The 25,127-nt window shown below is 49.0% G+C and overlaps 1 protein-coding gene across 3 annotated transcripts in view; it reads left to right on the plus strand.

Annotated features, from left to right (window-relative positions):
- The window catches only part of EZH2 (enhancer of zeste 2 polycomb repressive complex 2 subunit), a 31,685-nt gene extending 8,469 nt beyond the window's left edge, over positions 1 to 23,216 (plus strand). For 2 of the 3 annotated variants that reach the window (XM_004713935.2, XM_004713936.2), the window contains exons 4-20: positions 8,951 to 9,067; positions 11,709 to 11,829; positions 12,303 to 12,443; positions 13,348 to 13,450; positions 13,563 to 13,726; positions 18,167 to 18,258; positions 18,610 to 18,850; positions 19,112 to 19,281; positions 19,473 to 19,567; positions 20,128 to 20,168; positions 20,315 to 20,440; positions 20,713 to 20,891; positions 21,570 to 21,665; positions 21,896 to 21,977; positions 22,420 to 22,500; positions 22,579 to 22,663; positions 22,972 to 23,216. In XM_004713935.2, the coding sequence (XP_004713992.2) occupies positions 8,951 to 9,067; positions 11,709 to 11,829; positions 12,303 to 12,443; positions 13,348 to 13,450; positions 13,563 to 13,726; positions 18,167 to 18,258; positions 18,610 to 18,850; positions 19,112 to 19,281; positions 19,473 to 19,567; positions 20,128 to 20,168; positions 20,315 to 20,440; positions 20,713 to 20,891; positions 21,570 to 21,665; positions 21,896 to 21,977; positions 22,420 to 22,500; positions 22,579 to 22,663; positions 22,972 to 23,032 (1,995 nt within the window). In that variant the 3' untranslated portion in view covers positions 23,033 to 23,216. Of the gene's footprint in view, positions 1 to 6,102; positions 6,266 to 8,950; positions 9,068 to 11,708; positions 11,830 to 12,302; positions 12,444 to 13,347; positions 13,451 to 13,562; positions 13,727 to 18,166; positions 18,259 to 18,609; positions 18,851 to 19,111; positions 19,282 to 19,472; positions 19,568 to 20,127; positions 20,169 to 20,314; positions 20,441 to 20,712; positions 20,892 to 21,569; positions 21,666 to 21,895; positions 21,978 to 22,419; positions 22,501 to 22,578; positions 22,664 to 22,971 lie in introns of all 3 variants that reach the window. The other variant, XM_045288751.1, reaches the window with a different exon arrangement.
- The last annotated feature ends 1,911 nt before the right edge of the window (positions 23,217 to 25,127 follow it).

A 25,127-nucleotide genomic window follows, 5' to 3' on the forward strand; every position in this document is an offset into this window, starting at 1 on the left:
CCCCTCCGCCCCCGCTTCTTTTCTCCCACCTTCCCTTCTTCTGTATTCCCCCCAGAACCATTGGTTTTATTCTTTTGATCTCTGAATTATTTATCCCTCCTGTATTAGTCTGGGCACTTTAGAGAAACAAACCTACAAAAACTCATGTATGAGAGAGAGTTTTATATAAAGGTTAAGTGTGCATCAAGAAAACATCCTAACCCAGTGCTACCCAAGTCCACAAGTCCAACATTAACCCATATGTCCAACACCAATCCACAAAGTCTTCCTCCATCTCACAAAACAGATGCAATGATGCCAACTGCAGGAGGAAAGCTGAGTCAGTGAATGTACAGGGGTCTCCACATGGGTGCTCTAGCACCCAGGGCTGCATTGGGCTAGGTCCATGTGGCTTCTCCTCAGTGATGTCTTGCAGGAAGTGCTAAAGCAGGGAACTGGCTGAGGCAGATGCACCCTGGTCCATCAGAAAGCAAAAAACCCGAGAACTAGAAAGGCGAGGCTCACCGAGGCATTTATCCCTCCTTCCTTCAATTAACCCCATATTTGTTTATTGGCCAGGTTGGCACAATAAGCTAGCTACCTCACCGCCTATCTTATCTAGGCTACATTAATAGGTGCAAAAACCAGGCAAAGTCAAATAAAGCAACAAAGAAAGTCAAAACAAACAGTAACAACAACAACAACAAAAACAAAACAACAAAAAGAAAGCCAGTGACAAAATGGAAAAGCCTATAAACGTAGTTCAAGGTCTGTTTGTTGGCCTTTATGAGTGTTTTCCTGTTGAGTCTGATGGGGTGCCCTACTCTTTCTCCAAAGTCTATTTTTGGTATTCCCCGGGGATTTCATCACTCTGCTCCCAGCTGCTCTGCTGCATGCCCTCAGTGCCTCGGCCCAGCGTGATGGGGCCAGACCGTGCACTATTACCGCACTGCGTCTTCAGTGCTGTCCACCGCAGCGCCGTGGTTCAATGAGGGCATCATATGAGTCTTCCATTCATTTTAGCCTTTCAATGTTATAGGGAGAGTTTCAGAATCTCTCTGATATCCATTTTGTCTTTTCTTTGTAATGACTCTGGGATTGATTCACATAGGACTCCTGATACCATTTCACACCTGACTGGTTTTCGGTCTGTAGTCACTGTGTTCAGTCTGTTCTTGACATGGTTTCTAAATTAAAGTGAGATATACTCCAGGTCATAATTCAGCTCCAGTGGACTAGTTTTATTTTTCTTCTGCTTTAACTTGAATTTGCATATGAGCAATTGATGGTTTCTGCAGTTGGCCACTGACCTAGTTTTGACTGATATTAAGCTTCTCTATTGTTTCTTACCACGATATAGTTGATTTGATTCTTGTGTATCCTATCTGTTGAAGTTCATATAAGTGTTAGTTTCGGTTGATTAGAGAAACAAATCCAGAGACACTCATGTGTATAAGAAAGAACTTTATATCAAAGGACATTTATATATTAAGAAGCATCCCAGCGCAGTTCAGATCAAGTCCATAAGTCTGATATTAGCTCATATGTCCAATATTAGTCTATAAATTTCTCTTCAGACTCAAGAAACACATGTCCTTTGATGCTGAATGCTGGAAGATCACAAGCCAGTGGGTGGAAAAGTCTTGGACCCAGTAGCGGTGGAATCTCAGCATTGGCATGGGTCTTCACGTGGCTCCTCTGGCTCCATCAGTGTAGCTTCACGTGGCTTGTCAACAGGAATAATAAGCAGGGAGAGTGTGTGACCCACCTCCAGGGAGGAGGACAGGAGTTCCCAGAATCCTCAGAAGAAGGCCATGAGCACATAGAGGCCTCATTGGCTATGACCTAATTGACAGGCTTGACTCCACCCCATCTCAAGCTGACAGGAGATTATGTAACTGCCACAATATGTATATGTGTTGTTTATGTTGTTGAAAAAAGTTATTTCCAATTAATGAGTTTGTTGGTCATAAAAATTTTGTCATGGGTTATTTAGTCATTTTTATCACTTAAGGAGACCATACTTTTCAACTGCTAATCCTTCTTTGTTAACAGCTGTAATATTCTAATCACCAGTAATTTTAAATGCATCTTGATTGCATGTTTGGTCAATTTCAGACTGCTGAAGATAATGAAACTCTTCAGTTTCTTCTTTGGGATTAGGGGCTGATGTATAAATTTGAATAATAGCCTCATTAATAGGTCTTCCTTGGAGGTGTATTGATAATATCCTATCACAGACAATGTTGCACTTCAGGATAGATCTTAAAATTTTGTTTTTGATAATGAAGGTGATTTAGTTTGTCATTTCTTACATAGTAGATCATATGCATGTCTGATTAAAATGGGCAATACCAGTGTATTTCAGTTTATTTAATTCCTAGGGTGTTAATCTTTATGAGTTCCATTTTGTTTTGTATAACTTCCAATTTTCCTGGATTCATGCTGTGTGCAGTCCATGTTCCAACTGTTAATAGAGGTTTGCAGCTGATTCTTTCATTTTGAATCTTGCTGCATCAGCAATTGATGATCCCAAAGCCTTTACTCCATTCATACCATTGTGGTAGCCTTGACTTTGAGGAGGCAGCTATTTTTTAAAACTTTTGAGGAGGCATCTCTTGGCCAGTCTTATTTTGAGTGCCTTACAACCTGAGAGGCTCATCTGCAAGCCCTGTACCAGAAAATGCTCCAGTGTTCGTTACAAAAGCTTTTCACTGGCCAGGTCTTTCAGAAATCATCACCAGGTCCTTCCTCCTCCTCTATCTTAGTCTGGAAGCGCCAATGAAATCTGGGTGACCTCGCTGGTATTTGAGACACTGGTGCTTCCAGATCATGAGAGCCTGTAAGCCACCACAGTGTGACAAACTGACAGATGTGTGGTTAGTAGAAGCTCTACTATCTATATGTTCGAGTGTGAAAAGAGCTTAGCTCTGGTCCTGCCTGTCTTCTTGGTACGTGAACCAGTGCCCTGTAGTGGTCCTGCCCAATCCCCAGGATACTGTTATTGTAGGAGGCAGGCATCCTATGGGCATGTGTATCTGTGCAGGGCTTTCTTTTCTTAGCCAGTCTCGCAGGGGCAGCCTCAATCAGCCACGCTTGTCTTTCACCAGTGAGTAGCCAGAGGCATCTTAATGGCTACTAGCTTGCTCATTCTAGTCATGTCAGAAATATTTGCAAACAAATTTTTTGGGAGAGAACTCCATCAAAAGGAGTTAGAAGGTGTTAGAAGGTAGAAGTTCTTTTATTGGGATTTGGACTGACTATTTGTTGAAGGAGAAGAAAACATTGGTTGTCTCCTTTCCATGTAAACATTTGCTTGTTTGCTTACTGACTAGTGTGCAATGATAACTGTGTACAAGACTGACATGGCCAGCTCCGAAGGGATGACAGTGCTGTGGGCCAGGGGATGCAGCTTCACTTCCAGTGCAGGTAGCCAACTGACTAGAAATTCAGGGGCCTGTCTTCCCCAGTCTCAGGTCCCTCCTGGGCACCGGGCTCTGGCACAAGCTCTCTGCGAGTCACTGGCCTCTCTCACATGGCCACATGTTGAGTTCACTTGGAGGGCTGAATTTCAGCTCACAGGTCTCTTTCTGCCCTGTCACCACTCAGCCCTGCTTTCTCTAGTTGAAGCCAACAGAACAGAGGACGCTTCTCCTTCTGAGAGGAAACCCATGTAAAACTCTTTTCCAAAAGGTCTTTAAAAAAACAAAACAAAACTACTTATGCTTCCATTTATTTTTAAAAATATCTTAAGTGCAGTAGGTGAATTTTTAAAAAAATGACAAAAGTTTATGTTTTGGGAAACTCATAAGGCAGTCGAAGTTGCTTCCAATTGGATGTTTTTCCCTTAGAATTTTTTGTGCACGGTGTTTTAAAAATTAACTATCACAGAACTTAAAAAATTTTGGCTTTCTCACCCCAAATGTCTCTTTCCCAAAAGGAAAAGCCAAATGGTGACATCTATTTAAAGAAGAAAACAAAATAAACCAAAAGCAAAGCAAATGCCTCTCTACTCTGGGATGTTAGAGCTTGTTCTAAGTTAGTTTTATTTGATCTAGAACTTTGTTATAATTTAACCTGATAGCCTGGTTGACTTAAATTTACTGTTAAAGATTTGCTTTGTTTTCCTATTTAGATGTTACAAAAGAATGTCACTTGAGCAGCATTTTGGGAGGGTTGGGGCGAATTGCAGGAACTACCCATGTATACCACAGGTACCAGTTTTTAAACTGGCCTATGTGTGGGAGAAAGCTGAAGCTCTTTATTTTAACTTCTTGCTGATTAAAAACTCTTATTACAGAAATCATCGAACAGGCCAGAAGCCTCTTGTCTTGTCTCAGTCTGGCTTTCCTTCCTAAAGATGTGTGCGTAGACGAACACTCTGGTCATGGCAGTATGTTCACTCTGAGAAATGACTGCAGTGGCTGTGCCCCCACCCTGTCATTTCAGAGATGCTCCACAGTCCCTCGCCATCAGTGTACGATGGCTGCAAATGGTGCTGCTGTGCAGCTTTTCACATGTGTGTCTCTGTATCCAGTGCAGAAGCAAATGCATGTATTTAAATGGGCGGCTCTAGTTTTGTCACGTCTAGAATTGAGTAGATAGTACCAATTGCCTACCCCAGCCTGTTCTTGAAGGTTGACACTTTGACCAATATACTCAACAAAGGATCTAGTACCTACCACGTCTTTGTCAGATAGGTGAAATTTGTTACAATTTGAATTTGTTGTTGTTGTTTAACCAGGGAGGTAGAGCCTCTGTCATTGTCTTTCTACATATTTTGTGAATTTGCTATTGTGCTCTGGAATCTTTGAAAATTAGGGGACCCCTTTCACATGATTAGAGCCATGGTGGTTATGTGTTGGACTCTGCTAACTACAAGGTCAACAGTTTGAAACCATCATATGCTCTGTGGATAAAGGTTAGCCTTGGAAACTCACAAGGACAGTTCTACCTTGCCCTGTAGGGTCGCTATGAGTTGGCATCCACTTGATGGCAGTTTTGTTTTGCTTTTCTCATAATTGGTAAGGATTTCATGGATATTGCAAATACCTTTTTTTTTTTTTTAAAAAAGAAAACACTTGTCCCTGTTGCTAGTGAGTTTAGTTTTCTTTTTTTAAGTCATTTTTAAAGGGGTCTTTGTGGCACAGTGGCTAGAGAGCTCAGCTGTTAACTGAGAGGTCAGCAACTCAACTGTAGAAAAGCTCTGTGAGGCAGTTCGACCCTGTCCTCATGGGCCTGCCCCATTGGAATTGAGCTGACAGCAGCGAGATCGGTTGGTTTTCTGTAGAGGTTGCTCTCTCCTGTGGTCCTTTTAGTTCTTTGTCTCTTTGTGTACATTTCTCCTCAACCTGTCAGGATTCTGTGTGCTGTAAGGAGTGAGGTAGGGGTTGAGCTTTCTCTCTCTGCCCTCTAGGTGTCTGCTTTCCCTGGGAGAAGTCTGAGCTTGCCATCCCTTTGTATATACTCAGTGCCCCATGCTGCCGATTGTTGGGGACCCACCAGCAGTGGCTGGCTTCTTGGCCCCTCCTCTGTGTGGCTCCAACACAGGAGATGTGTCTGTCCTTCAGCCTGCTTTTCTTGCTACTGTGTCTTCTGGCCCTTTACCTTTGGAGCCACGCACTTTGTCCAGGAAGGAGCCGGCTCCTCTGCCCTGTTGTCGCCTTTGCTTCCCAGCCTCTTACCCTGTCCATGTACTGGTGCTCCCACACTGGAAGCACACCTCTTTAGCACTTTGCCCCCCAGGGAGCCGAGGTTTCAGCCATACACTGTTTCACCAGCTTTAACCAGGCTGTGCCTGCAGTGGAACCCTTAAGAACACAGGAGTGTCAGAAACCGCCTGTCCCGGGGTTGTCACCTCAGCTGGGAGAATGCAGGCTGTTTATGGCGATCTCAGGGGTCAAAAGACACAGTCTTTTGACAGAGTGCTTCTTCCTGCTCCAAGGAAGCTCTACTTGCCCTCCTGTTCAGGACTCAAGGCTGGAGGGCTCTGGGACTGACCTCGGGGGAGGAGGGGTCCCCCTGTACCCTAGGGAACTGTGTGTTTGAATAACTAGCGTTTGTGAAGTCTAGCGCCATGCGTAGCACATAGTAGGTGTGTTAATGTCTCTCCATTCCCTGCAGGCCACTCACCTGCTCTTCCCTCCACGGGTTTCCATAACAGTTTTTGCTTGGAACCAGCCTCTGCCAAGAGTCTCAGTTGGGCTGTGTCCTCCTACAGCCGCTAGTTTGGGCGCGGCTCCCTCTGCAGCCCCAGTGGCCCAGCCTGTTGTACCAGCTGGTTGATGTAAGTCTACCCTCCTATGAGGGACCCGTTCCTTACCAGTCAGCTGCTTCTCTGGAAAGGTAGCATCCTTGATGGCCAGCAGAGGGCACTGTCTTTAAAGCCACTGTTGCCGTGGCTGGAACTCTTATGGTCCTGTGGTCAGCTCTCAAAGGAGGGAGAGTTGAAGAATGTAGGTAGTCTATACAGGCTGCCTGCTGAGTGCTGAGCCCAGGAGCTGGGCCTTTCTGATCAGGCTAAACACTGGGGACTGCCCATGAGCTCAGCATCATTTTAGAGCCTGAGAAAGACAAGACTGAATTGCATAAATGGTCAAGGATGATACATTTTCAAAGAAAAAGAGGTTACTGGTAAGTAACTGGGATTTTTGAGTTACTTTCTTGTTAGTCAATAAATGATTAAGAAATCCCAGATTTGTTTAGCCACAGATGCTTGTGCATTTGAATATTAGTTCAGGAAAGAAAGGACTGTGGTGATTAGTATGTAGTAGATAGGTGCAATAGGGGCTGGGATCGGTGTTTGGAACGATTGCAGTGATGCTCACAGGAGGAAAACCTCAAGTTTTCTAAGTCTCTCCTCAGCTTCAGACAACATTCATTGCATTTGGCCTGGAGAGTTAGGACCTGCAGCCTCCTCTCCCAGGAGCAATTTTGAGTGCCTCCTTGTTTGAGACATTGTGCGGGACAGGGAAGAGAGCCCTCGTTTGGCCTCAGAGAGCTGATTTCCTGACTCAAATTGGGGTGAGGAGCAGGCTCAGCCCTCACTCCAGCTTTGGCTTCTACCAGTTGGAGCCGTGAGCATTCCCGCCCAGTCTGGGAAGGCCAGTAGACAGACTCATTCGGGACAAGTGGGCACAGAGCCAGGGCTGCCTCAGTCCTGTCTCATGACCTAGTGTGTTTCCAGCAGCCTCGTGGCCTCCCTGGAATTGTGGGCTTCAGTGTCAAAGCTGTGGGGCAGCGGATCTGCAGAAGTGAAGCCACATAATATTCATTTGGCTCTACCCACCAATTTTGAAATAAAAACTTAAAAAAGAAATGAAGGTTATCTTCATTTAAAAGCATGAGAGGGCATCTCGTGGTGGTGATAACACCCCGTCTGGTTTGCTGAGAAGGACACTTGGTCACTGGAGGACAGATGCCAGCATCCTGTGCCCCCTTCCCAACCTTATCCCTCGCCTGACCTGGCAGGCTGTCATGAGGGGAGGACTGCTTAGCACAGAGCAGAGGCTGCCAGTTGCTCAACACTTGTAACCTGCTGGGCCTGAGGAGGACATGGCTCTAAGGCCCTTGGAATGTTGGCAGGTGGGCATGCAGGTTATGGGCTACCCCCCAACCCACCCCTTCCAGCACACCCCAGTACTAACTACCCTTCCACCATGGGGGAGAGTTTCTGCTCTGTGGCTGTGACTGGCATGGCAGCACCTTGGCCGGGGTGAGGGCAGCCCTACTCAGATTCCACTGCTTTAAAGAGCCGAACGTTTTTCAGACCTTGAATCCAATGGGACGTTTCGGTACCAGTGTATATAAAATGTGTTCCACCCACTGCTCTAGCTGCTTTGAGCAGGCCTGGAGTCTGTAACTAGGTGGGGGTGCTAGACAAGAACGAGGATTCCTGGGCCCTGTTGGATAAGCGTTGAGTTGCTAACCACTAGGTTGGCGGTTCAAACCCATCAGTTGCATGACAAGAGAAAGATGAGGCTGCCTGCTCCTGTAAATCCTACTTCCTCAAACCCTGTATAGGGTCGCTGCGAGTCGGAATTGACTCTGGCAGTGGGCTTTTTGTTTGGGTAGTGCCCAGGGCGGGCGCCTCTGGCACAGACCTACCGTATTTCATAGAATCAAAGGTGCAAGCGTGGCCACATTTGAACATCTGGAATGGGAGCACTGTGATGAGACATTATTGGGCCAGTGTTTCATTGGTAGCACTTTTCCACAGTGATGCAAGAAGTGATGGGTGCCCCAACACAATGCCCTCGATGCCCTTGTAGATTAGATGAAATACGGTATGGAAGGTTGGAGAAGGGCAGTGTGTACTGGGTGAGGGCAGGTTTTCAGAGCCAGGTTTTGTGGCGTAAGTGGTCCATGTGTGACCTTTCTTTGCCATAATCGCCTTACCTGTAAAATGGGGCTAAGAGCCCAATCTTGGAATGATGTGTATTTCAGGTAGTGCAGAGAAGGAAGCCCAATTAGCTGTTGTCAGTCCCCATTCCCTGATGACAGTTTGACGGAATCTGTTGGTGCTGTTTGGTTGTGATGGAAACTCAGGCAGATGTATTGCCACACGTTTGTCTGTCACCTGATCACAAGAATGAGTGACAGGTGTTTAAAGTGGGGGCAGAAAGGGTGCTTTGTTTCTTAGGAAATGGTGGGTGGCCTGTTTGCCAGGCCCTTGCTGTTCCTTGTGGGTGATGGCAGGCAGTGAGTCCAGCACATTGAGTGTGTGTGTTAGTTAATGACATTCAGAGCAGTTTGTTTCCTGAGAGTGGTGAGTATGGAAAGGGTCAGAGGTTTGAAAACATCAGGATTGTTTTTACCCTAAGTAGAAAGGAGGGGATGGTGAAGGAGAGGATCTTGTGAGTGATGATGACTGGCTCAAGTAGAGAGCTGCCATTGCCCTGCGATGAAGCGGCTGTGCCACCTGCAGTCGGGCCGGCCCATGCCTAAGCGACTTCTGTCGTTTTTGCCCCAGTGTTCAGTGAGCAGCGACCTGGATTTCCCCACACAAGCCATCCCTCTGAAGACGCTGAACGCGGTTGCCTCGGTGCCCATCATGTACTCCTGGTCCCCCCTGCAGCAGAACTTCATGGTGCGTACCCGTGTTCCCTCTCTGCTGTCAGCCACAGGTCAGGGGTGGGGGGCTGGCCATTCCTACGGTCAGGGGTTTGGAGCTGGCCATCTTCAGGGCCAGGGGTGGGAAACTGGCCATCTCCAGGGTCAGTGTTGGGGGAGAGGCTGGCCATCTCTAGGTCAGGTGTGGGAGACTGGCCATCTCCAGGGTCGGGTGGGGGTGGGGCTGGCCATCCCCAGGGTTAGAGGTAGGGGCCTGACCAACCCCAGGCAGACTCTTTTCCAGCCCCATCTAGGTAGGCTGAAGTCCACACCTGGGATCTATTTGAAGAGATAAAGCTTCAATTTCTTACTCTTTTTTAAAAATAATAAATCATTTTATTGGGGGCTCTTACAGCTCTTATAACAATCCATACATCAATTGTATCAAGCACATGTGTACATCTGTTGCCAAGTTCTGATTCTTGAGAGCCCAGTCAGCACTCTGCAGCCTTGATCTGACTTCAGATTTTGTCTGTTGAGAACTCGTAACTTCACAGTGTTTTAGGCAGCATGTTAGGACATGATCTGCATGATGAGATGTTTGCAGGGTGGTTGGTGTCCTAGCCAGCTTGGGTACTGTATTAATCTGGTTACTTTAGAGAAACAAATCCACAGCAACTCATGTATAAGAGAGTCTTATGTAAAGAAAGTGTGCATCACGAAAACATCCCAACCCAATGCTGCCCAAGCCCACAAGTCCAACATTAACCCATTAACCCAACACCAGTCCACAAAGTCCTCCACCTCACAAAACAGAGGCAATGATGCCGACTGCAGGAGGAAAGCTGAGTCAGTGAACGAATAAGCATCTCAGCACTAGCAGGGGTCTCCCACACGGCTGCTCCAGCACCCAGGGCTGCATCGGGATAGGTCCATGTGGCCTCTCCTTGGGGATGTCTTGTAGCAAGTCAATCTTGCAAGCTGAAGCAGGGAACTGCTAAGGCAGCTGCACCCTGGTGCGACCATCACAAAGCAAGAGACCCGAGCACTAGAAAGGCGAGGCTCACCACCCATTTATCCCTCTGCCTTTCAATTAGCCCCACATGTGTTTATCGGCCAGGTTGGCACAATAAACTAACTCAGATACCAGTTTATACCAGCTTGCCACATGTCCAGTGACAGGTAGGAAATGCTGGCACTGAACTCGTGGCAGAAGGACAATGAATGATGAGATGGGTCAGAGGGGAAGAGAAGGCCCAGTTTGTGTTCTGAGGTGCCTTTAGATAAAGAGCGTCATGTGCATGACATGGTGAAGGGGATCCTTGAGCGCCGCCAGTAGAATCTTGTCTCCTAGATCTTCTGGAGTGGTGCTTGCATTGTATCTGGAGACTTCCTGGACGTCTCTCCACCTGTGCCGGCACCCAGAGACTGCCTGTGAGGGCCTCGGTCACCTTCGGAGTCTGAGGAGGCCTCCTGTGCTCCCGAGGCATTCAGAAGGGATGCTGGCATGTTACGTGCCAGGCCTGGGCTGGGCAGTAAAGGTTGTTGGGCTGCAGTTGGGAAGACGGAGTGGCCAACTGGCACCCAGTTTTGGTTGATAGCCAGAGAAGCTCCACTAACAGCAGGCACTAAACACGCCACCTGGCGACAGCTCCCTGTGCCAGAGCACTGGGCTGCAGGGTGCCTTGGGGCTGTGGTCTGGGTAGCAGGTTTGCAGACCTTTCTGTGGGCAGGACTGGTGGACTCTGGTACCCTCCAAGTACGCTGAACAGTGTGGAGCCACTCAGGTGCTCCTTTTAAGGACGCCATCCCCCAACATGGAACTGCTTCAGTGTGCAAGTGTGCACACTGGCTAAATCTGAGAAGACTGCTCCCACCTGCTTGCGACTTTCTCCGCCTTACTTGCCCAGCTGTCTGAAGCACTGCTGCTGGGTGGACGCTCTCATGGTCACGCATGTCCTCTGCCCACCTCATCTGCAGACTGAGCTGGACAAACTTGGGTTGGTGTGATCACCCTGTTCAAAAGATGCGTCCTTAGCAACTGCCCTGCAGGACCCTCTATCCATCAAAGCTGCTTTGGGGAGCATCCCCACATGTCTCTATCTATAGACTCACCCCAGCCCTGTTGTCTCTTTGCCTGCCACCTTGACGGCCATGCTTTACGACCTGGTACAACTCTGCACACAGGCTGGAAAGCATGTAGCACCTACTTTATTGCACTATGGGTACTCTATTCCATGAATTGTATTATATTCAGTGCCTCTTATGACGAGATTATGAAAAGAAGTTTAGAAAGCCTTATACTATTTTAAAAATACATTTATCGTTGATGTGAATAAATTGTATTCTCAATTCTGAGACTCTCCTGTCTCAACTTGACTAGCACCTGAGAATAGGGAGGCATCTGGACCTGGCTGGTTGGTGCCCTGTGTCAGTGGTGGTTTTCCTTACTCAGGATAATTGGCAAAGCTTTAATGATGACAGGTTAGCTAAAATCACGTTTGTTTTCTTAAAATTATTTCCTTGAACAGTTCTTTCCTAAGATGCTAGGTTTATTTTGATGAGAGGGGCTCATTCCTTGGATGTTTGGAACATGCTGTCTGATGCAGAGGTCTGGAGAACAGACAAGGACAGACCCGAAGCACCTACGGTCTCCTCACGTGGGTCTATACTTCTAGGTGGAAGACGAGACAGTTTTACATAACATCCCATACATGGGGGATGAAGTTTTAGACCAGGATGGGACATTCATTGAAGAATTGATAAAGAACTATGATGGAAAGGTGCATGGGGACAGAGGTGAGTCTGGGCTGCTGCTGCACCAAAGGGGTCAGTGGGCTTGGAGAGGAGTTAAACATAGAAGTTCCTTGTTGGGCTGATCACTGAGAGCTGACCTGGGCCCAAGTCCTGTTTGTAAATTGGGTCACTGTGTTTGCTATTTAGTGACAGGCACCTGGCAGTGGTGGTTGGAAAGGAAGCTGTGACATCAGAACCGCTGTTAGAAAGCTCACTCAGATCAAGACTATGGGGAGGTTGGTGGGGAGAGCCTACCAGTGAGTCCCTGGGTTCAGCTGTCAGCAAGACCTGGGTTTTGCTCCCTCCCTGGAGGTGGGCCACAGTGTCTGGAGAGAGGGTCACCTTCCAGAAGGAGTAAGACAGCTAGGTCTAGAAGTGGGTCCCTGGTTTTGCTGAGGTCAGCTCTGCGTGGGGTCCGACCTAAGCTTTTAACAGTGAGCCCTGGGCGTTAAGCGACAGGCTTTGGTGCATTTCAGAGTGCGGGTTTATTAACGACGAGATCTTTGTGGAGCTGGTGAACGCGCTGGGCCAGTACAGTGACGAGGAGGATGACGAGGAGGGAGATGAGCCCGAGGAGCGAGAGGAGAAGCAGAAAGATCTGGAGGAGGCCCCTGACGGTGCGTCTTCCTGGGGTCAGCACATCTGTGCTCTTCCCCGGGCATGCCAGGCACAGAGCTGGCACCATGTGTGGTGTTCTCTGACGGAGGTCCATGGTAGAGCACGGGATGGTGCTGTGTAAAGGAATTTGAGGGAAAGTTGCTCTTTGAGCAAAACATAGAATGTGACACTAAATGCCTTCTGTGGTCATTGTGTTGAGCTCCTTTGTTCACAGATAGGACTCAGCCAGAGCCACTGCCATGAAGCCATGTAGACTCGGCGGCCATGTAGCACAAGAGTAGAACCTGCCCCTTGGGTTTCTAAGACTAAATTTTTTCTGGAATAGACAGCCTCATCTTTTTCTTTCATTGGAGTAGATAGTGGGTTCGAACTGCTGACCTTAGAGTTAGCAGCCCACTGTGTAACTCACTATGCCATCTGCTTTTTTCAAGAATGAAGAACTTTATTAGCCAATGCACCCCCACTTTAAAAACAAACAAAAACCCATTGCCATGTGTTTATTCTGATTTTTAATACCCTTTTATAGGGTTTCTGAGACTGTAACAATCATTATCAGAGCAAATACTTCATAAAAAACAACCACCACATAACAGAAAATGCAAGCTCACTGCAGAAAGGGCCCCAAGGGTTTCCAAAGCTGTAACTCTGTTAAGGGAGCAGGCAGCTTCCTTTTTATCCCTTTGAGTGGCTGGTGAGTGTGAACTGCAGCCCAACACATGACCTCCTGTGCCAGCAGGACTCCACAGGTCCTTCACAGACCCCGTGAAGCCCTGGGGAAGGAAGTGAGACACAAAGTAGATGGCTTCAGCTCTGCCGGAGATCACCATTTGTGTGTGTGTGCAGACGACAGAAGATTGAGGATTTCTTTATTTTTATTCCCTGTTCTTTCATATTTCCTTTTAGATAAAGAAAGCTGTCCACCTCGGAAATTTCCTTCTGATAAAATATTTGAAGCCATTTCCTCCATGTTTCCAGACAAGGGCTCAGCTGAAGAACTCAAGGAAAAGTGAGACGAGTCTTTGTGAGGCCGCTCTGCCTCTGTGTGTGTGTGTGTGTGTGTGTGTGTGTGTGAAATATCTAAAGCATCACCTCACTAAGGCCATTGCCTGTGTCTTCAGGTACAAGGAGCTTACTGAGCAGCAGTTGCCCGGGGCACTGCCCCCCGAGTGCACCCCCAACATAGATGGGCCCAATGCTAAGTCTGTGCAGCGGGAGCAGAGCCTGCATTCCTTCCACACCCTCTTTTGCCGACGCTGCTTCAAGTACGATTGCTTCCTGCACCGTAAGTGTGGCTGGAGCTGTCATCACCTGATTCTGATGCCATGGCAGGGGTGGGCTGCTCTGGGTCCTGTGGAGGCCGGGCTGAGAAGAGGCACCTGGGAGGTTAGAGATGGTTTGCCATGGGTGTTGCTCTGTTTAGGGTTACATTTGTAGCTGGTGAAAATGTTTTGAGTAGTCTTTATGGAATGTTTATTGTTACTTGAAGAGATTTTTAACACTATTTGGCCGATAGCTGAAAGTGTCTTTGTTATGGCTGAGTCTGCACGTGTAGTGGGACAGAACTGCCCCCCCTCTGTGCTTCAGTTTTGAATGTTTCTGTAAGAGAGAGCTTGTCTGTCAGGAGGGCACCAGTCACGGGCAGGCCACCTGCTGTTGGCAGGCTCCCTCTCTGCAAATGGCAATGATGGTCCCAGCTGGGTTTTGTGAGGATGAATGAGGTGGGGCTTAGTGCTGGAACCTGGGCCCTGGATGCTGCCCCTATTCTGTCACTACTGTCCCAGGCTGTGTGTGAAATAGTGTGCTCTGATGTCTTTGGCTCCAGGACCCCTCAACTAGTCACATCTATGGGTGCTCCAGGCCCTTAGGTGAAATGGACACATCTGTATGTATCCTGTACACCATCTCTGGAGTATATAGGATACTAAATACAGTGTTAGAGTCATTTAAATAGCACTTTATCTCTCAGTCTCCGAGGGCTTGCTGAGTTCACGTAATTGCCCATGGACCTGCACCCCCACAATCCCATCTATGCTGAGGGTCTGCGGAACATTCAGTGAGATTTAGTTTTCACACCAAGTTCCAGTTGAATCAGACCAGGGCCGTGCTTGTAGCTGTCTTTTACTGAAGGAACACTTTCATGCCCTTATGCCTTGGGGAAGAAATGCAGGGGAAGGGAGGGGAATGGTCAAATCACATTTTCTTAACATGATTCCTTCTCTCCTGATAAAAGTTTGACGAAGGCAGCACTTCTAAATCAAACCTTTCAACTTGGGGGATGTGCTTGAATTTGGACCTGGTCAATTCTAGTTGAAGTGCTTGTGATGTGATAGGGGTTTTATTTGGTGAAGGAGAAGGTTGGGTCAACTCTGGTATGAAACCCTGAATTGTAGGGTATTGGTCCCGACTGAGGGAAAGTGACTCCACCTCAGAGGTTCCAGGAACAGTGAAAGATGGCTGCTTAGCCAACTCGAGATCAGGTTCTGATTTCACCTTGGTCAAACCCACAGTAACACAGGGAAGAGAGAGGCTGAGTAGGTATCTTTCTTTAGGAAGATAGAAATAAGAACCTTAGCTTCACTGAGAGTAGACGTTTGGGCTGAAGTCATCCCATTCAGGTGTGCCCGCTACCAATTTTTCTCAGGCCCACTCCCATAGAGCAGATGTTAGTCGGTGAACGTGTAAGAACCAGTGTGGGGAGAGTTGTGAGCCTCAATCCCATCTGCCACCAGCTAGCCAGCTGACCTCGGGAGCCCAGGGGAGTAGATTTCCTTCTAAATCCCAGATTCCCTTAGCTCCTCCGTCTTTACACTCACGTGGTGAGCAGGATGATGTTCTGACACCTGCGCAGGGTTGCACAGCATATTCAAGCTTCAATGGTATTTCTAGAAGAAATCATTTTTTTAATTCAACAGTTTTATTGGCATATAATTCACAAGTCATATAATTCAGTGGTTCACTTAATCGTAGAGTTGTACAATTATTACTGCATTTCATGTCTGAGCATTTTCTTCCTTTTGTACTCTTTTACAACTTCTTCTGTGCCCTCAAAAAATCATCAATCCAGTTACTCTCTGTCTCTCTAGATTTACCTGTCCTGGATTTTATCTACATTAAACACATTATCAGTAACAAAGTAAAACAGAAAACCTCAATTCAAAAGAAAGTAGAAGATATTAAAAACCAGAACAAATTTTAACCTAGCTGCATCAGCAAGAATCCACTTTCTAATGCACTCTGCATGATAGCAAAGCTATTCACATTCCTGGTCTATAGTCACAGGGGATTCACCAGAGGCTGATCCATATGTAGACCCTGCAAATGGATTTTGTGCTTCCACTGTCATCCATAGCCTGCAAGCTGAGTGTTCACAACTTCAGCTCTGATACTATTCCTTCTTTGGGATTTTGGATTTTATTATTTATAATCCTTAGATCACACTGGCTGGTATGCTTCTTCTCTGTGGATTTAGCCTCATTAGATGGCTGCTTGTTTGAAGATAAGTCTTTAAGATCCAAGTTGTTTTTTTAAAATTATTTTATTGGGGGCTCATACTACTCTTATCACAATCCGTACATACATCCATTGTGTCCAGCACATTGTTACATTTGTTGCCCTCATTCTCAAAACATTTGCTTTCTACTTGAAGCCTTGGTATCAGCTCATTTTCCCCCCTTCCTCCCCACCCCCATCCCTCACAAAAACTTGATAATTTATAAATTATTATTATTTTGTCATCTTACGCTGTCCGACATCTCCCTTCACCGACTTTTCTGTTGTCCGTCCCCTAGGGAGGAGGTTATGTGTAGATCCTTGTAATCGGTTTCCCCTTTCTACCCACCTTCCCTCCATCCTTCTGGTATCGCCACTCTTAGCACTGGTCCTGAAGGGATCATCTGTTCTGGATTGACCCGAGACTATTTTTGATAGCTGGCACTTTCTCCTTTCTTTACACTGTACCACGGCACTCCTGTTCTCAGTGATCTCTTTATCAGCATAAGCAACAAGCAGGACCATGTCCTAAGAACTTAATGTTATTAGATTGGGGCCAGACTGAAATGCGAGCCACAAACCCATTCATGTGTCTGTAGTTTATATATGTCCCAGGTTTATCTTAGAGGCGTTATTGTCATTTTATTTTAGAGAACACTATCAATCCTCCTGGGCCGTAAGGTAATTCTATTGATAATGTCATTAATTTAGCCAATGGTATAGAATTTAAAACACTGTTTAGAAAAGGGAATTGTACCAGTATTGGCCAGTTATGAACTATAATACATGAATTATTGACTTACAGTTTAAGCTCTTAAGTGACTTGACATAATTTATACAGTGTGGGTTGGTGATAGGGCAAAACTTACCTACCAGGTTAATACATGTCACCATGAAGCCAGGAGAGCACTAAAATAGTCTGCGGTAGTTCTGGGCTACCATTTGTTGGGCAAGAGATCTGAATCAAAGTCCAGTGACTGCCAGTTCTGTGCCCTTGGGATAGCACTTCCCACACTGGGGAGTTTCAGTCTTTAAGTCCAGGGGCTACAGGTAAGTTTGAGGTAAAGCCAACTTCTCTTAGTGTGGTTTCCACATTGAGCCTTAGAAGAAAAAGTTATTTTAATGTTTCCCCCAAAAATGATGGATGTCTTTTGCTGAGGAGATCCCCGCTCGTCACAAGATGGGCTTTTCTTCTGGTTTTGGCTGAATGACATGGGAAGTGAAGGGGGACAAGTTAGTTTTCCTCATGGCCAGGACCTGTTCTCTCTCACTGGGTGCTTGGGGCTCACCTGCAGGGCCTGATCACCTGCTTTTCTAAGTGTGATTCAGAGGGGCTGCAGACGTGTGTGTGTATGTGTGTGTGTGTGTGTGTGTGTCTGCCTGCCTGCCTGCCTTCCTGCCTGCCTGCCTGCAGGGGTGTGTGCAGAATTTGGGTAAGAAGCTCAATGTAGAAATATGGGTACAGTGTGTGCAGGAGCAGACAGCCTACCTGAACTCATTTTATCATACTAAGTCTGTCAAGGAACCTTCCTGCTGGTGATTAGATGCAGAATCTGCCTCGGATTCCTCCTTCCTGTAGATGACACCCCATGCTGGGTCAGACACAAGTGGGGCCACCCCTCCACCCCCCCCACCCCGCCACCAACACTGATAGGGGCCTTATATCCCCCTTTCAACTCCATGGACAGAAGGAAAAGACGGCCTTTTTACAAAGAGTTTAAACCATTTGCTTCATGAGTAAGTTGCTTTTTAACCTTAGTTTAGATAGTTTTCACCTTGTGATTGGGGTGTGGGCTCTGTTGCCAGTGTCCTTGTCAGGCCATTGGGAACTTTCAGTCCCCAGTGTTCTCCCTCAGCTATTGAGACTCTTGACTCTTGTGGGATCCCTATGGCTTTAGTGACCGGATGCTTTGGATTGCGCTGAATCAGCCTCGTTGCTCATTTAGCAGCTGGACTTCTGATCTTCAGAAATCAGGAAATCTTGATGCCAGAATTCCTGTGGCAGTGACATGAAATGACGTCCTCCCGTGGTCAGGAAGTGCCAGCCATCCTCGGCATTCGCTAAGTCCTAGCCTGTGTCCCTTGTGCGGCCGGGGACGACCCTGCCCCACTCTCGCTAACGGAGTAAACAGAGTGGCCGGAGAGTGGGTTGTGGACCTGCGTGCAGAGGGAGCGATGGTAAAAAGGGTACATCGTAGTTGACCCGGACACTCATGGTGGGTTTACGTTGCAGCTTTTCATGCAACTCCCAACACCTACAAGCGGAAGAACACAGAAACCGCGCTTGACAACAAGCCTTGTGGGCCGCAGTGCTACCAGCATCTGGTAAGAGTGGAGGGTCTTCCTCTTCATCTCTTTTCAACTATGGTGGCCTTTGCTAGTGATCCTCTTTCCTTGGGGCATGCCAAAGTATGCCTGTCCATCCTACCACAGGTTGGACACCCTTACCTTCTAGCTTAATCCTCACACCCAGTACAGAGCTATCTTGTCTGATCTCTACCAGTATAGTAACTTAGCACCTGCCAACCCTCCGAAGTTCTCGAAACAAGTGTCTCCATTTGTGCCAGTGACCTTTGGTGATTAATGAATACTGTGACAGATTTCTTACAGTTTTTCCTACTCTCCCAAAATGAGTTCTAGAACTTAGCCTGCATGCCTGCATTTTTCCTCTTGTAGGAGGGAGCAAAGGAGTTCGCTGCAGCCCTCACGGCTGAGCGGATCAAGACCCCGCCCAAACGCCCTGGCGGCCGCCGGAGGGGCCGGCTGCCCAACAACAGCAGCCGGCCCAGCACTCCTACCATCAATGTTCTGGAGTCCAAGGACACGGACAGTGACCGGGAGGCAGGGACGGAGACGGGCGGGGAGAATAACGACAAGGAGGAGGAGGAGAAGAAGGATGAGACGTCTAGCTCCTCGGGTCAGAGCCCAGCTGGGCCCCAGGGATTCTGCAGGTCCCGGGTGTTGCTGATTACAAAGTAGGGGGTGGATGATCACCCACGTTTATTCCTAACGCTCTTCTCCTCCTGCTCCCTCTTCCTGGTGGCCCTCTGAGCAGTGCTACTGCTCTGAGCATGGTGGGAGGGCATGGTGTTCAGCCTGCCCCACTGTCTCACATCCTTAATGTTTTTTTAAGCTGGCCTTTAGTTACCTGACTGATAATGTTTATGGGCACTTGCAGAAGCAAACTCTCGTTGCCAAACACCCATCAAGATGAAGCCAAATACTGAGCCTCCTGAGAGCGTGGAGTGGAGTGGCGCCGAGGCATCCATGTTCCGGGTCCTTATCGGCACCTACTATGACAACTTCTGTGCCATTGCGCGGCTCATTGGGACCAAGACCTGTAGACAGGTGGGTTCGGCAGGACAACCTGGAACCTGTTGCCCTGTGGCACTACCTGCTCTTTTAGTGAAGTCTGTCCTCAGGAGGGGCTGGCATGAGAGCTTGCAGGTGTCTCTGCTGGGCTTCTGTTAGAAGTGTCAGGGGGGAGAACATAAGCTCAGTGTCCGTGAGGAGGCGCCTCATGCTATGCTTCCTGTCAGGTGTACGAGTTCAGGGTCAAGGAGTCCAGCATCATTGCGCCTGCCCCAGCCGAGGATGTTGACACACCTCCCAGGAAGAAGAAGAGGAAACATCGGTGAGTCTGCACCACCTAGGCGAAGCCAGCAGGGTGGAGGGTACTCTCTCTGCTTGTCTGCACTAAGCTGTCTCCAGGGGCCACAGGGGAAGTTCAGAAAACTAAGCTAAGTATTTATAGCTCATCAGGCTAGGGCATATGTAGCCGTGTCTCCCAGGCAGGCAGCCCTGCCATTCTGAGGTTGGACACAGCTGCTGGGTGCGTGTCTGACTGGTCACTAGGTGTAGGAGTGGGCTGGGCAGACGGGTCTTCAGAGCCACAGTGTGTGGGTGGGTTACTTACTCACTGTCTGTCCAAGCCTGGCCAGCCTTCCCCAGACCATCGGGGGCTTGAGTTGAGGCTTGCTGTGGTTTCCCTTGTCTGAACCCCCATTAGTTGGGTCATCCATTGTTCAGCGTGGGCTGTGGAGTGAGCGGCAATACAAAGACTGGGTTGCTCTGAGCCAAGCAGAGGCTGCTGGGATACAGGCTCGAATTTGCAGGACAGTGTGTCACTGCCACATGCAGCGTGGCCCCCCACTCCCTGGAGTCTTATGGGACTGTGCTCTCCTCTGTCCGCAGGTTGTGGGCGGCACACTGCAGAAAGATACAGCTCAAGAAGGGTTCGTGTTCTCCCCACCCCCTCACCAGGCTGGTGGGGGGTACTGGCACAGAGACTGCGTGGATTTCCTCCCAAGGGGGTGGGCGTGCTGTGTGGGCTGCTTCAGGGCCCTCCCTCTGACTGGTCTCCCTGCACATTCCTACTCAGATGGCTCCTCGAACCATGTGTACAACTACCAGCCCTGTGACCACCCCCGGCAGCCCTGTGACAGCGCATGTCCCTGTGTGATTGCCCAGAATTTCTGTGAGAAGTTCTGCCAGTGCAGCTCTGAGTGTGAGTGCTGGGCTAACCGGGTGGGGCCTCACTCTGCAAACTAAGCCGGGTTCCGCCGCCACTGCAGCACATAGCAGAGTGTCCTCAGCGCCTCAGCACTGTGCTATCTGGTCTCCTAGGACACGTGCTGTGAGAATGGACCTCTGGTTTCCCTAGTTTTGTCACGTACATTAGAATCAGTAAAACTCCCACAGGATGTGAGGGCTGAGGGAACCTGCCAGTGACCCCTGGACACGGAGTGCCAGAGCAGCCCTGGTGCTTCTCTCCCCCAGGCCAGAACCGCTTCCCGGGCTGCCGCTGCAAAGCCCAGTGCAACACCAAGCAGTGCCCCTGCTACCTGGCCGTGCGCGAGTGTGACCCTGACCTGTGCCTGACCTGCGGGGCTGCCGACCACTGGGACAGCAAGAACGTGTCCTGCAAGAACTGTAGCATCCAGAGAGGCTCCAAGAAGGTGAGTGCGCTGTAGTGGGGCTGTGCCTGGCACAGATAGACGAGGGGGCAGGGCCGCTTACAGACAGCCGGTGGCGGTTCCAGACCGCTCAGAGGCATGGAAGGCCTGGCCGTCTATGGGAATCCAGCCATTATTCTTCCCTGGGGCACAGCCTTGACCCTCAGGCGCACAGCAGGGTGGGGTGTCCCTGCAGGGTTCCCGAGGCTGCTTTTCTGCCAGAGGCAGTCGGTTTGCTTTTCCTCATGCTCTGGGCCACCAGTCTCAGTTTGCAGTGAAGCACTTTCACTGCCTCCAGGTCTTCCTGATTGCTCTGGAGAGGGTGTGGGCATGTGCTTGTGTGTATCTGTGTGCATTCTGGGACTGAGTTATCACGTGAGTGGATGCACTGCAGCCAGGCGGCTTCCACCTGGAACTTGAGACTCAGTATGACTAGCTAGGTGCCTTGGTTGCTCCACCTGCCGTGTGGGCTGGCATGTGGCCATCCAGAACTTGTTGCTGTTCATCCTGTTGTGACCTCAACCCAGTGCACACGGGTACAGCCCTGCCAGGGGTCAGCTCTGGGTATCATAGCCACGTTCAAAGTGAGTCATCCAGGGCTGCCTCCTGCAAACCGGCTCCACCACCCGGGTCTTGGCGTGGGTGCTGCCCACGCATGCTGACGGAGACTGTCCGCCCTAGCATCTGTTACTGGCTCCCTCGGATGTGGCAGGCTGGGGCATCTTCATCAAGGACCCAGTTCAGAAGAACGAGTTCATCTCCGAGTACTGTGGAGAGGTGAGAAGCCCGTGAGCCTGCTGACCACGGCTCTGCCCTTTCTAGAGTTGGGTGCAGCTCCTTGGACCTGGGGACAGTCTCTCTGTCCGGGGGCTGGGTGGGGGGTGCTGCCAAGTCCATGTTCACCTCCACGTGGGCACTAAAGGTCACATTCTCAGAAGGCCCAGAGCAGCGACAATCTGCGTGTCCTGCAACACGACCCCACCCAACCCTCGTGTCTTTTCTGACAGATCATTTCCCAAGACGAGGCTGACAGGAGAGGGAAAGTGTATGACAAGTACATGTGCAGTTTCCTCTTCAACCTCAATAACGGTGCGTGGATTCTCTGAGCCTCACCACACCCTGAATTTAGCGGACCCCCTGCGGCAGATTGTTTACAGAGACCACCACCAAGGCTGGCAGCCCAAGACTCATGGGTTGGCGACTCCAGTCCCTTCTGGGGTGGAAGGACAGAGATTAAAGGGCTACATAATGGCCAGTGGGGTTCTCGGCGTGCAGGGTACCCAGGCACAGCCCCAGACATCCTACACAAGGAATGAATGCTGGTGCAGCCTATCAGACCTGAAGGCGGGTGTGCTAGATGTTGGCCAGAGTAGTCTGTGTTCAGTTAGCAGAGTCCTGGAGTGAACAAGTGCTGGCATTGGCCCAGGGGGCAGTGGCTCTCACACCCCCGTGCTCACGGCTGAAGGTTGCTGGCTGGCTTGCTGTCCACCGTCTGAGCGAACTCATTGCTGCGCTGCTCTTCTCTTTGTAGATTTTGTGGTGGATGCAACCCGCAAGGGTAATAAAATCCGTTTTGCCAATCACTCAGTGAATCCAAACTGTTATGCGAAAGGTAGGTGGCAAGAGCCGTGGGGACTCTGGCCTGAGGGGATTGTGAAACCCCTGGTGACCTTCGCATTGTCTCTTCCAGTGATGATGGTCAACGGGGACCACAGGATCGGCATTTTTGCCAAGCGGGCCATCCAGACTGGAGAGGAGCTCTTCTTTGACTACAGGTCAGTGCTGCACTCAGCCTGGACTGCCCTGCCACCTCACCTCGGCCAGCCTGTGGTGCCCGCACAGCTGCTGCTTTGCCTCTCCACAGTCAGCTCACCATGCCTGGCAGCCCCGTGTCTCCCTCTGGGGATCAGCCAGATGGGCAGCCTCTCAGCCTGGGACTGTCTCGATCAGAGTTGCCGGTTCTGGGACCCTGAGACTTGCAGAAATAATAGCCAGTGTGAGGGGATTGGGCTCCCACTTGCCACGGTGGCACCTGCTGTCACTCTTGGCTGCTCGTCACCCACAGGCTCTCCTGTCGTTGCAGATACAGCCAGGCTGATGCCCTGAAGTACGTGGGCATTGAGAGGGAGATGGAGATCCCCTGACCGTGGCCGCCAGAGGGCAGTGTGAGTCTGGAGTCCGCCAAGTGCTGCAACAGTTATTTATAGTAATGAGTTTAAAACCCCACTTTTTATTGCCTTTTCACCAGCTGCAGTTTTGTACCCATGACCTTTTGCAGTAATGCCGTGTGGTACATTTTTCATCTTTGAATAAAGATACTTGAATTTCCATGGTGGTTTTCTCTTACACTCCTACATTGAAGCTCACGGGTCACCTCTTGTGTGCACTTGACTCCAAGCCATAGTATTATCCATTGTATCATATGCATGTCAAAGTTGGACATTGGATCAGGAAGACCGTGGAAGAATCGATGCATTTGAATTGTGCTGGTGAAGAGTACCTTGGACTGCTAAAAGGACAGACAAGATCTGTACTGAAAGAAGTGAGGCGCCGGAGTGCTCCTTAGAGGCATGGATGGCGAGACTTCATCTTATGTACGTTGGACATGTCAGAAGAGACAAGATTCCAACTCATGGTATGGTGACTGTAGGGTTTCCCACACTAAAGCTGGGAGCTGCCGGCCTGTCTGGAGTAGCCCTGTGCTGTGCTTGACCTGCTGTACCGTTAAGCTCCTTAGCCTGTCAGAAGGTACTTCTCAATTCCAGGTGCCTTTTGATCCTTGACATGGGCTCAGCTTCCCCAAGAAAAAGCTGAAGTCTAACCTAGAGTCCCTGTGAATGGGACCTGGGTTGGAAGCTCAAGGTCACACCTACACCAACATTGGTGCTGATTCCATTAGGGTGGTACGTCCTGTAAATGCCAGGAAGACCCCACCCAAGGTGAAGGGAGAGGTTGGAGTGATATAGCCATAAGAAAAAAATACCTGGGACCACCAGAAGCTGAAAGAAGGGTTGGAAGCTGCCCCCCAGATCTGAGAATAATTCACCCCGAAGTGTGGTATTAGAACGACCACAGCATGCTGTCTAACTATCTTCCAGGGTCCCCTTGCTTATGAGGCCGAGAGAGACATCTTGAGGGAAGGATTTTCAGAGGTTCTGGAAGCTCTGCCTTACTAAAACCTCAGAACTTAATGTGTTTGATAAGGAGGGGTTTCTCAAAAAGGTGGTGGGAAAACTTGTTCTATTCACTTTCCCACTGGATTCCATGTCCCAAGTTTTGTGAAGCTCCGGCCTGGGTGTGCAAAATGTGGTCGAATAACTCAGGATGCTTGAGGGGCTCTGAACTTCCAGTGGGGAACCACGCAGTATTCTGTTTCATCCCTTGGAAACCATCGCGTGTGTATCCAGCTCCCATCTACCTTAGCAGTTGTGCTCAGTCACTGAACTGCCTGCCACCTGGAGACCCTCCTTACCTTGACCCTGTGCAATGATGGAGTCCTATTACGGAGGGAGAACCTTCCCTGGTGGTTCACTCACGCACAAGGGTATCATGCTGCCCTGCCTCCCGCGCAAGCACTGCCTTCGATAGCGGTGTGAGCAGCAACTCAAAACCCCTTTAAAAAAAAAAATCATTTTATTGGGGCCTCATACAACTCACCACCATACATCCATCAGTCAATCGTGTAAAGCACATTTGTACATTCATTGCCCTCATCCTCAAAACATTTGCTTTCGAGTCCCTGGCATCAGCTTATTTTTTCCCCTCCCTGCTCTCCCACCTCGTGAACCCTTGATAATTTTAAATTATTTTGTTAGTTTGTACTGTCCAATGTCTCCCTTCACCCACTTGTCTGTCCCTCAAGGAGGTGGTTATAATCAGTTCCCCCATTCCACCCCACCCTCCTGGTCCTGAAGGGATCATCTATCCTGGATTCCCTGTTTCCAGTTCTTATCTATACCAGTGAACATCCTCTGGTCTATCTAACCAGATTTGTAATGTAGAACTGGGATCATGATAGTGGGGTGGGGGTGGGGAGGAAGCTTTTAGGAACTAGAGGAAAGTATGTTTCGTCATTGCTACATTGCACCCTGACTGGCTTGTCTCCTCCCCACCATTGTTCCTTAAGGGGATGTCCAATTGCCTACAGCTGGACTTTGGGTCTCCTCTGCACTCCTCATTCACAATGATAGGACTTTTTGTCCTGATGATGCTTGATACCTTGGACATGTGATCACACTG

The sequence above is a fragment of the Echinops telfairi genome, unplaced genomic scaffold (genome assembly GCF_000313985.2).
Source record: "Echinops telfairi isolate 266 unplaced genomic scaffold, ASM31398v2 ScPeMD7_23;HRSCAF=83, whole genome shotgun sequence".
Lineage (NCBI taxonomy): Eukaryota > Metazoa > Chordata > Mammalia > Afrosoricida > Tenrecidae > Echinops > Echinops telfairi.